Source organism: Mus musculus, chromosome 2, assembly GCF_000001635.26.
Source record: "Mus musculus strain C57BL/6J chromosome 2, GRCm38.p6 C57BL/6J".
Classification (NCBI taxonomy): Eukaryota; Metazoa; Chordata; class Mammalia; order Rodentia; family Muridae; genus Mus; species Mus musculus.
In genome coordinates, this window is record NC_000068.7 from 10459062 (window position 1) to 10471372 (window position 12311).

The 12311-nt window shown below is 41.3% G+C and overlaps 1 protein-coding gene and 8 non-coding genes across 20 annotated transcripts in view; all 9 read left to right on the forward strand.

The window, feature by feature from the left end:
• Window positions 1-12311, forward strand: part of Sfmbt2 (Scm-like with four mbt domains 2) — a 224814-nt gene that overhangs the window by 88622 nt on the left and 123881 nt on the right. For all 12 annotated transcript variants that reach the window (XM_006497491.4, XM_006497498.4, XM_006497490.4 and 9 more), the window contains one exon: window positions 2264-2411. In XM_006497491.4, the coding sequence (XP_006497554.1) occupies window positions 2264-2411 (148 nt within the window). The remainder of the gene's footprint in view (window positions 1-2263; window positions 2412-12311) is intronic.
• On the forward strand, window positions 7602-7685 carry Mir466m (microRNA 466m). Its single transcript, NR_130333.1, has one exon. It is a non-coding gene; the product is annotated as a microRNA 466m (primary transcript).
• Mir466f-1 (microRNA 466f-1) lies at window positions 7883-7976 on the forward strand. The gene has a single exon (NR_030566.1). It is a non-coding gene; the product is annotated as a microRNA 466f-1 (primary transcript).
• On the forward strand, window positions 8168-8288 carry Mir669f (microRNA 669f). Its single transcript, NR_130324.1, has one exon. It is a non-coding gene; the product is annotated as a microRNA 669f (primary transcript).
• On the forward strand, window positions 8434-8552 carry Mir669e (microRNA 669e). The gene has a single exon (NR_035426.1). It is a non-coding gene; the product is annotated as a microRNA 669e (primary transcript).
• Mir669b (microRNA 669b) lies at window positions 8729-8825 on the forward strand. The gene has a single exon (NR_030469.1). It is a non-coding gene; the product is annotated as a microRNA 669b (primary transcript).
• On the forward strand, window positions 9282-9402 carry Mir669d (microRNA 669d). Its single transcript, NR_130323.1, has one exon. It is a non-coding gene; the product is annotated as a microRNA 669d (primary transcript).
• Window positions 9614-9707, forward strand: Mir466f-2 (microRNA 466f-2). Its single transcript, NR_030567.1, has one exon. It is a non-coding gene; the product is annotated as a microRNA 466f-2 (primary transcript).
• Mir669l (microRNA 669l) lies at window positions 9910-10007 on the forward strand. The gene has a single exon (NR_130330.1). It is a non-coding gene; the product is annotated as a microRNA 669l (primary transcript).

Here is a 12311-nt window from a genome sequence, read left to right on the forward strand (position 1 = left end):
GAGGTGCCCTAGTGTTAAATGGAGAGGCTTTAGTAGTGGAGCAGGGCTGGTTCTCGTATTCCAAACATTTGGTGAGGTGTTTGCAGCCCTGGAGCATGTGAAGTAGGTTGCATTGAAGAAAGGCCAGGGCATGAGAGACCCGTGAACCCCATGCCAGAGGGAACACAGAGCAGAGCTTTGCATCCCTGGGAACATGAGTCCTGAGAGATGGGAGGGAACTTCCGGGACTTTTCTCTGGAGTCTTCTCACATCAATGTGAAGTTTGATAGATCCTGGAAATCTTTAGGCAGGTCCCACGGTGCTTAGATACCCTGCCGCCAGGACAGCTTACTGTGTGTGAGGACCCGTATGTATGTGTGGTCGGACCGATTGCAGTAACCTTCCAGAGAGCTACTGAGTAGTCATAGGTGTTGCTCTGGACATTGAGGCATAGACCAATTAATTCCTTGTTGTTATCAGGTATACATTATACTCCAGGGAATCAGATAACAAAGAAAATGAATGCGTAAATAAATAGATCCCAGAGAGGGGTTCATGAGAGCTGTGACTGGCGGGAGGATGCGATTTTACTCTTTTGATTTTTGTTTTATGTGTATGGGTGTTTTTACCTGCATGTTATGTCTGTGCACTGTATACATGGCTAGTGCTTGCTGAACGAAGCCAGAAGAGGGCACCAGATCCCTTGGGAATAGAGTTACAAACAGGTGTCAGCTGCCATGTGGGGGCTCAGAATTGAACTTGGGTCCTCTGGAAGAACAACCGGTGCTCTTAAGCAGAGGGCCATCTGTGCAGTCCTGAGAGTGTTTATAAATGAAACCACTACCAGGAAATGTTTTCTTAGGCAAGCTGGCCATGATCCATCCCCCTTATTTAAAAAACAAAAACAAAAACCAAAACCTGTTTTTAAATAGGGTCTCATGTGACCCAGGCTGTCCTTAAACCTCTGATCCTCATGCCTCCATATTCAGGGTTAGCATTGCAGGTTTGTGTCACCATGCTAGGTTTGAGTCTATGCTTCTCAGAGTAGATGTTTCAAAGGCAACTGCCCAGTGACTACAGTTAAAGATAGTTACTGGAATCAGAACATAGAGGTGAGGGTTAGACTTCGTACTCTTGGCTTATAGATTTAGTTTACAACATACTTTGTAATGGAGGGAGCTAGGAAGCAGAGCTTAGTATAAATGTAAAGGAAGTGTGTGTGTGTGTGTGTGTGTGTGCGCGCGCACGTGAACTTATAGGGGGAGGGGGGAAGCATCTGATTTTGCTACCTGCTTAGAGCTTTGTTTCTTTCTTTCTCTCTCTCTTTTTTTCCTTTGCAATATTGGAGCTTAAATCTAAAACCTGGCACATGCTAATAAGCAAGTGCTCTACTAGTGAGCTGTATTCGGAGTCCTTCTTAGGTTTATTTATTTTATTTTACTTTGAGCCAGAGTCTCACTAGTTTGCCTCGGCTGGTCTTTAGCTCACTCTGTAGCCCAGACAGTTGGCAAGCTTTTGAACATGCGCCCCCCCATCCCCATCCGCATCCCCCGCCCAGACTCAGTCTCCATAGCTGGGCTGACAGAGTTCCACCAACTAGACCTGCTTGTTCATTTTTGTCTCATTCGCTGTCCATTCATCTACAAACCATTTTCTATGCCTCTGAAAATCATTTGATGAAGAAAGGAGGTTGCTGTCCTCAAAGAATCTCTGATATTTTGGTGGTGACAGGTGATGGAGGGGAACATGAAGTAAAGACAGGTTTTTCTGCATAGGCGATTTCGTCTCTGACTACAGGATGTTATATTTTGAAGGATGCAATGCACAGGGGTCTAGAAGTCTGCCAGAGCTGAAGCCAGAGGGTTTGAAGGATCTGCTGTGAGCAGTTTGGTCCCTGCTGTAGAGGCCAAAGTGCCATTTTGGCTTTTAAATCCCTAGTTTATTTTTCCATGGATAGGAACTGGTTGTCTGTCTGTCCGTCTGTCAGTTTGCTTTTCTTCATGTAAGGCCCTTGTTTTATATTTTTAGGTCTTTATTTTTTGGTTTTCATCTTCTCCCTTCTGTGTATTTCCTTTACTCCTCTCTCCATGTATGTGGCCACCACGACTGAGTCTGCTTTCTTATCCACTGGGCTCAGTGATTGGTACTGAAATGCTGGTTTGTGCTATAGTCAATTCGATAGGATATGTTCAGTGTCATTGAAACAATGTCAGGATTTGTATGTGTAACACTGAGAAATTAACATTTCTGTTTTCTTTTCTTTGTCCCTTTTCTTTTTTTCTAGGTTTTTAATAGTAAATTTTTCCAAGTGGCCATTGATGACCTAAGACCTGAAGCTGATAAACCCACGATGCTGTGCCATGCAGATTCTTTGGGGATTTTGCCAGTACAGTGGTGCCTTAAAAACGGAGTCAACCTCGCTCCTCCCAAAGGTTTGTAATCTGTGAAAATATGTGGGGTTGGAGTAGTCCAGGCTGGTGTCTTCTTGTCTCTGACACGACGTCATCATGTTTACCTGGACAAGTTGCAGTGTGAATTGACCTGCCATGCAGGGCAAGGATTCTTCTGTATTGATTGATGGATGTCACTATTGCTCCCCACCTTGGAAGGTCTGTTGGGCTTGATTTTCAGGGTCAAGGGCAAGGCACTTCCTCCACTAGATGGGGCATGTGTCACTGCTTCTCTCTGATGCTCTGTAGTGAGTGATCCAGGCACCACAATGCTGCCACCGAGCGATGGAAGTTAAAAATATGAAAAGGCCTGAGAAGTGTGTACAACAAAATGGCAATGGTGTATTTTTTTGGACTTCAGTGTCTCAGATACTCTACGGGTCAGATACTCTTAGGGTCCAAAATTTTAACATAATAATTATGATACTTCACTTAATGCTATCATGTCCAAGCTTTGCTCAGTGGGGACAACATTACATGAAAAATTAAGCCCTACATGGTGGTGTGCTCTGACAGTAGAGGCAGGAAAACTAGGGATACAAGATGATCCTCAGTGAGTATAAGGCTAGCCTGGGCTACATGAAACCTTCACTCAGAAAATAAGTAAACTAAACACTAAACGAAACGAAAAGATATTAGAGAATGTGTGTGTGTGTGTGTGTGTGTGTGTGTGTGTGTGTGTGTGTCTGTGTCTGTGTGTGTGTGTGTGTGTGTCTGTGTGTCTGTGTCTGTGTGTGTGTGTGTGTGTGTGTGTGTCTGTGTGTCTGTGTCTGTGTGTGTGTGTGTGTGTGCGTGTGTGTGTGTGTGTGTGCGTGTGTGTGTATTCCATACATATTATATATATATATATGGAATGGCAGGAGAGAAATTGGAGAAAGATTAGAAAAATAAACTTAATGGGACAGATTGCTACATACTACCGTAAATACAAAGAGGTTTTGCATGAGTCCTTTTCAGATGTGTAGGGACTATGGGATAACCTAAGATGTTACATTTGCTGGCTGGCTGTCAGGAGCTGTTGCACCGTTGACCTGTGCTGTGTGTAGCTTATCTTCAGCATCGTTGCCCTTGCTGGGCTCTGACCCTCATTTCTCTTCCATCCTCCTGTCTATGGCGGAGGTGATCCTGCACCTCTCCATTTCAGCAATTGACTCTTCAGATTAGAGATGTGTAGTTCTGTGGGCTGATGACTTGGCAGCGAACCATCTTTGAGGTTTCTGATCACTGTGTCCTCACAAATCATGGCATGAGGACTCTTCATTGCAGACAGTTCATATAATCTGCCATGCCCAGAGAAACAAGGATTTGAGTGACAGACAGGAGCTGTGGCCACCGTGCCTACTACACCTGGTGATGGTGGAAAGGCTCCGGCCAGTGAGCCCTCTGTGTATTTATGTTTGGGTTCTTGTTGTTGTGACCTGAACTAAATGTAAAGCTTACATTTCAAAGCTTTCACTGGGGACTTCATGGTAGTCTCTAGGTAGCACCCAGAAACAAATGAACAGGGTTCAATATGTTAGAGAAACAAATAGTGTTTGCTGCACCAGTAGCAAGTACAGCTACTGTGCACTTAGGCAGGCCCAGCAGTGTGGAATGCAGAGCAATGTTCCAAGTACTCCGCAGATGTAGAGGACGCAGGCGGATGTGTTAATCATTCTGTTTAGATCCCAGGTCCGACTACATGAGGGATTTTAGCACTCAAGTAGGTTTTCTCATCTGGAATGGGTTGTAAAAACTATCTCTTTTAAACCCCAGTTATTTTTTTCACCCTGGGGAACTCCAAGCTCAGTTGTGTTAAGTAATTTATGAAATCCCGAGAGGTTGTCTGAATTCCAGCCTTACACTCCCAAATGAATGCTTCTCTGAGTAGGTGTACTAACTATAGCTACCCTTTGCTGCTGTTCCTAGGGCTGGCATCTCACGAAGGCCATCCTTCAGGGCAGTTCGAGCAGGCAGATGTTAGTGGGCCGTGCCTTTCACTTGGGTAATTGGTCTATATGCTTGAGAGCAGTTGGTGAACTACAGTCTGAAGGTGTCATTTTCGAAATGTTGGTGGTTATACCACAGTCGTGGCTTTGCTTATTGGACTCTGGTTTCATCTCCTGAGAGTAGATTATATTTATGTTGGTAATTAAAATGAATGCAAATTGAGACGTCTTGATACTGGTGGGATTTGTAATGCGGCTTAGTGGCTTCCTTTTGAGGTTGTTCATCTCATGTCGTATCTTACTATGAGGGCTGGGAACCCTGGTGCAGGATTTTGCAAACACCATTCCATATTTTATTAATGTGTGAAAGGAGACAGTTTTTTAAATGTCTGTTTTAATATTGAACATTGGGGTTGCTGGGTATAATGTGTAAGCTGCAATCTGCATATTCCCGAGAGATTTCAAAGGTTTTCCTGTGTGCTTAGATTTCTGTGAAAACTGTGAATCCTTCTGGCAATTGGATGTTGCTTGGTCTTCTAAAGTCTTTCAGTAGAAAGAAACATGGGAGAGAGACGTGCCAAGAACACAGATCTCTTCTTATGTTGTTTTGACTCTGCTCTCTTTTAAAAGAGAAAGCAAGTATGTATATCTGACCTCGACTTTAGAGACAAACCTTCTAAGCTGGGAAAGACAGGAACTTTCCAGTGGCTCTCTGCCTCAGGGTTTTGCTATTAGAGATTTGATCCTGCCATTTTAAACCAATAAAGGACAGTCAATGCTATAGGTCCTACCAACAGTGCTTAAATAAATACATAAATAAGTAAGCTAAAAATGATGGATACATAAGCTATCCGACTTCTGGTCATGTAATACCAAAGATTAGTAGTAGACTTCAAAGAGTCAGACTTCCAAATTGAGGGAATGTTTGGTGGAAAACATTGGATCTGTGCTGTGAAATGCAGGAGCCAGAGTGAAGGAAACTGCTTATTGTAGCTCTGGCTTGTCTCTAGGGCCAATTTGTATGTTAATGGTCATACCATTTAGGAAGGACAGGTGTATTTAAATTACTGCCGTGGCACAAAATGATGCCCCTCAATTCTAATTCTCTTTTAAAAAGAACCTGAGCAGTTGCCCTTAGTTCATTGCAAAAACTCTACTTTATTGACCATTTGTTGTATTAGAGAGAATAATATATTAACATTCCTCAAGGCATGGTGGCATACAACAGTAATCCCAAAACTTGGGAGTCAGAGTCAGTAGGATCACAAGTTCAAATCCATGCTTAACTTCATGATGACTTAGAGATCAGCCCGGGATTCATGTGATGACCCCTATGTATGTGCATGTGTGTATACTTGTGTGCGCATGTATGTATATGAATATATATACACATACACACACTTACACAGGCAATCACACCCACATACACAAACACACACACACACACACACACAAGCATACACACACATACACAGGCAATCACACACAGAAACACACACAGACACACACACACACAAACACAGGAATGTTACTCATTGATCCATTTGAATGATAAGTGACTTAGAGTTTTAGAGATGCTGCAGTCCTGGGTCAGTGAGTGATTTCAGTCACCCCATGGAAATGTTTGCCAGAGTTATGAGGATCAAATCCATGCTTAACTTCATGAAGAGTTAGAGATCAGCCTGGATTCATGTGATGCGCTCTATGTATGTGCATGTGTGTTTATGTGTGTGTGTATGTGTGTATATGAATATATGTATACACACATATGCACACACACAACACACACACACACACACACATGAATGTTACTCATTGATCCATTTGAATGATAAGTGACTTAGAGTTTTAGAGATGCTGCAGTACTGGGCCACCAAGGATATGCATGTGTGTATAGTTGTGTGCATATTCATTTTTCTATATGAATATGCATATACACGCATGCACACACACTCACAGGAATGGCCAGAGCTATGTCTCAGGTAGGAGGTGAATATTCTTGCCAGTGTCAGGAGGCTACAGAGTTCAAATTCATGCTTAACTTCATGAAGAGTTAGAGATCAGCATGAGATTCATGTGATGCCCACCAAGAAAGTGCATGTGTGCATAGTTGTGTGCATATTCACTTCTCTATGTGAATATGCATATGCACGCATGCACACACGAATGGCACTCATATATCCTTTTGAATGATATGTGACTCAGAGCTTTAGAGCTTATGCAGTACCAGGTCAGAGCTATGTCTCAGTTAGGAGGTGAAATCCCTTGCCAGAGTCAGGAGGTCCTGGAGTTCAAATTCATGTTTAACTTCATGATGAGTTAGAGATCAGCATGCGATTCATGTGATGCCCACCAAAAATGTGCATGTGTGTATAGTTGTGTGCATATTCATTTCTCTATATGAATATGCATATACACACATGTACACACATGTACACACCCACACCCACCCACCCACACACACCACTTAGAGTAATGGCATCATATATCCTTTTGAATAATATGTGACTCAGAGCTTTAGAGCTTATGCAGTACTGGGCCAGTGTGTTGTTTCACTCGTTAGCTGAATACTTTTGCCACAGTCAGTATGTTTCAGAGTTCAAATTCATGGTTAAATTCATGATGAGTTAGAGATCAGCCTGGGATTCATGTCATGCCCCCCATGTATGTGCATGTGTTTATACTTGTGTGTGCATGTACATGTGTGCATATCAATATATGTACACATACACATACAGACGCACACACATACATGCAGGAATGTCACTTGTCAATCCATTTGAATGATATGTGACGTAGAGCTTTGGAGATTATGTAGTATTGAGTGAGGGTGAGGCTTCAAATACCAGGCTAAAATCCTTGCCAGAGTCAGGAGGATCAGGAGTTGAAATTCATGCTTAACTTCATCAAGAGTTAGGGATCAGCCTGTATCATGTGATGCAGCTTATGTATATACGTGTGTGTTCATGTGCATGTGTGTATAATATAAATATAAATATACATACACACTAACATAGACATGCACGCGTGGAAAAACACACATGAATGGCACTTATCAATCCATTTGTATGATATGTAAATTAGATCTTTCAATACTATGTAATACTGGGCCAGTGAGACATCTCACTCACTAAGTAAAAACGCTTGCCAGAGTCAGGAGAATAAAGAGTTCAAATTCATAATTAACTTCATGAAGATTTAGAAATCATCCTGGGATTTATGTGATGGCCCCTATGTATGTGCCTGTGTGTGTTCTTGTGTGTGCATGTGCATGTGTGTATATGAATATACATATACATACACACATACACACGCACGTACACACACACAAACACACACATACAGGAATGGCACTTATCAATCCATTTGAATGGTATGTGACTTAGAGTTTTAGAGATTATGCAATAGGGGACAGTGAATGTTCTCACTCACCAGGTGTAAACGATTGACAGAGTCAGGAGGATCAGAAGTTCAAATTCATGCTTACCTTCAGTTAGAGATCATCCTGGTATTCATATGTATGTGCATGTGTGTTTACGTGTGTGTGCATGTGCATGTGTGTATATGAATATACATACACATACACACACACATACACACACATGCAACACACACATATGAATGACACTCACTGATCACTTTTAATGATATGTGACTTATAGTTTTAGAGATTATACAGTACTGGGCCAGTGAATGGTCTCACTCAGAAGGTGAAAATGCTTGCCAGAATCAGGAGAATCAGGAATTCAAATTCATGCTCAACTTCCTGAGAATTTAGAGATTAGTCTGTGATTCATGTGATGCCCCCCATGTATGTGCCTGTGTGTATAGTTGTGTGTGCATGTGCATGTGTGTATATGAATATACATATACATACACACACACGTATAAACGCAAGCACAAACACACACAGAGGAATGGCACTCGTTGATCCATTTGAATGATATGTGACTTAGAGCTTTAGAGATTATGTAGTATTGGGCCACTGAAACTTTTCATTCACCAGGGAAGGCTTGCCAGAGCATCAGTATCCAGAGTTCAAAATCATGCTTAACTTCATAATGAGTTAAAGATCAGCCTGGGATTCATGGGCTGTACCCTATATATGGGCAGGTGTGTGTCTTGTGTGTGCATGTTCATTTGTGTATATGAATATGAATATACACACACTTACACACTCATGCACACACACACACATCCATTTGAATGATATGTGTCTTAGAGCTTGAGAGTTTAGGCAGGACAGTGCCAGGGAGAGATCTCACTCACCAGGTAACAATGTTTGCCATACTCAGGAGGATTAGGAGATGAAATTCATGCTTAATTTCATGATGAGTTAGACATCAGCCTAGAATTCATGGGATGTCCCCCATGAATGTATGTGCATGTGTATATAGTTTTGTGTGCATGTGCATGTGTGTCTATTAATGTACATATACATACACACAAACATATACACGCATGCGCAGATACAGACACAGAAATGGCTTTCATCGATCCATTTGTATAATATGTAAATTTACTGGGCCAGTGAGACATCTCACTCACCAGGCAAAAACATTTCTCACAGTCAGGAGAATCAGGAGTTCAAATTCATAATAACTTCATGATGAGTTAGAGATCAGCCTTGTGTTAATGTGATGACCCCTATGTATGTGCATGTGTGTATATTTATGTGTGCATGAAAATGTATGTATATATGAATATACATATACATACATACCCACACAAACATGCACACACACACAAACACACCCACAATTGCCACTTACCAATCCATGTGAATGATATGCAACCTAGAGGTTAGAGATTGAGTATTCCTTTGCCCAAAAGAGCTCTCTCTCTCTCACCAGGTGAAAATGCTTGCAGAGTAAGGAAGAACAGCAGTAAAAATTTATGCTTAATTTCATGATGAGTTAGAGATCAGCCCGGGATTTGTGTGTTGCTTGCTCTATATGTGTGTATACTTGTGTGTGCATGTATATGTGTGTATATGAATATACATATACATACACACCCATATACACACGCATGCATGCACACACACAAATACATATACACAGGAATGGCACTCATCGATCCATTTGAATGATATGTGACTTAGAGTCTTATAGATTATGCAGTAGTGTGTCAATGAACGGTCTCACTCACCAGGTGAAAATGGTTGACAGAGTCAGGAGGATCAGGAGTTCAAATTCATGATTAACTTCAGTTAGAGATCATCCTGGCATTCATGTGATGCCACCCATGTATGTGAATGTGTGTTTACGTGTGTGTGCATGTGCATGTGTGTATATGAATATATGTATACATACACACACACATACACACTCATGTAACACACACACACACACACACACGAATGGCACTCATTTATCCATTTGAATGATATGTGACGTAGAACTATAGAGATTATGTAGTACTGGGCCAGTGAGTGCTCTCACTTTCTAGTTGAAAATGCTTGCCAGAATCAGGAGAATCAGGAGTTCAAATTCATGCTTACATTCATGAGGATTTAGAGATCAAACTGTGAATCATGTTTTGCCCCCCATGTTTGTGCATGTGCGTATAGTTGTGTGTGCATGTATATGTGTGTATATGAATATACATATACATACACACCCATATATACACGCATTCATATGAACACATCAACACACACGCAGGAATGGTATTCATCGATTTATTTTATTGATATGTGATTTAGAGCTTTAGAAATTATGTAGTACTGGGCCAATGAAACTTTTTACTCACCAGATATAAACGATTGGTATAGTCAGAAAGATCTGGAGTTCAAATTCATGCTTAACTTCATAATGAGTTAGAGATCAGCCTGGTATTCCTGGGATGTACCCCGTGTATGTGCATGGGTGTATAGTTTTGTGTGCATTTGCCTGTTTGTATATGAATATACATATCCATACATACAATCATATACAGGCACACAAAGACACACAGACATGAATGGCACTCAGTGATTCATTTGAATGATATGTCACCTCAAGTTTTGGAGGTTATGCAGTACTTGGCCTGAGAGGGGTCTCAGTCAGCAGGTGATAATGTTTACCAGAGTCAGTAGGCCCAGGGCCTGGCAAACGCAGAAGTGGATGCTCACAGTCAGCTATTGGATGGATCACAGAGCCCACATTGGAGGAGCTAGAGAAAGTACCCAAGGAGCTGAGGGGATCTGCAACCCTATAGGTGGAACAACAATATGAACTAACCAGTACGCCCCGGAGCTTGTATCTCTAGCTGCATATGTATCAGAAGATGGCCTAGTCGGCCATCAGTGGAAAGAGAGGCCCATTGGTCGTGCAAACTTTATATGCCTCAGTACAGGGGAACGCCAGGTCCAAGAAGTGGGAGTGGGTGGGTAGGGGAGTTGGGGGGGGAAGGGTATGGGGGACTTTTGGGATAACACTGGAAATGTAAATGAAGAAAATACCTAATAATAAAAGAGTTCAATTTTATCCTTAACTTCACGATGAGTTAGAGAGGAGCCTGAGATTTTTGTGATGATCCCGTGATGTATGTGTGTATATTAATATACATATACATAAACTCATACATACACATACATGTGACACCCACATATGAATGGCACTCATCGATCCATTGGAATTATTTGTGACTTAGAGCTTTAGAGATTATGTAGTACTTGGCCACTGAAAGTTTTGATTCACCAGGTAAAAACCCTTGCCAGAGTCATCAGTATCTGGAGTTCAAATTCATGTTTAACTTCATGAAGAATTTGGGATCAGCCTGGATTCATGTGATGTCTCCCCTTGAATGTGCATATGTGTATACATAAGTGTGTTCATGTGTATATGTGTATATGAATATACATATACATACACACAAACATACATGCATGCATGGACACACACACACATGAATGGCACTCATTGATCCATTTGTATGATATATAATTTAGAGCTTTAAATATTATGTAGTACTGGGTCAGTAATAGTCTCACTCATAAGGTAAAAACACTTGCCAGAGTCAGGTGAAGAGAGAGTTCAAATACAAAATTTACTTCATGAAGAGATAGAAATCAGACTGGGATGTTTCTTATGTATGTGCATGTGTGCATATATGTATGTGTGCATGTTAATATATGCATATAAATATACACATATAAACTAACCAACACAACATGCACACACACAGAGACACACACAAATACACACACACACACACAAACTCAAAATTGATACTCATCTATCCATTTGAATGATATGTAACTTAATGTTTTAGAGCTATGTATAAATGGGTCAAGGAGAAGTCTCACTCACTAGGTGAAACACTTGCCAGAGTCAGGAGGATCAGGAGTTCAAATTCATGCTTAATTTCACAACGATTTAGAGATCAGTATGCAATTGATGTGATGCACACCAAGAATGTGCATGTGTTAGAGTTGTGTGCATATTCACTTCTCTATATGAATATGCATATACACACATGCACACACAGTAATGCCACTCATATATCCTTTGAAATGATATGTGCCATAGAGCTTTAGCGCTTATGCGGTAGTGATCCAGAGCTATGTCTCAGTTAGGAGGTGAAACGCTTGCCAGAGTCTGGAGGATCTGGAGTTCAAATTCATGTTTAACTTCATGATGAGTTAGAGTTCATCATGCGATTCATGTGATGCCCAACAAGAATGTGCATGTGTGTATAGCTGTGTGCATATTCACTTCTCTATATGAATATGCACATACACGCAAGCACACACAGGAATGGCACTCATATATCCTTTTGAATGGTATGTGACTTAGAACTTTAGAGCTTATGCAGTACTGATCAAGAGCTATGTCTCAGTTAGGAGGTTAAGTACTCTTGCCAGAGTCAGGAGGATGAGGAGTTCAAATTCATATTAAATTCATGATGAGGTAGCAATCAGTCTGGGATTCATGTGATGTCCCCCGTTTATGTGCATGTGTGCAGAAGT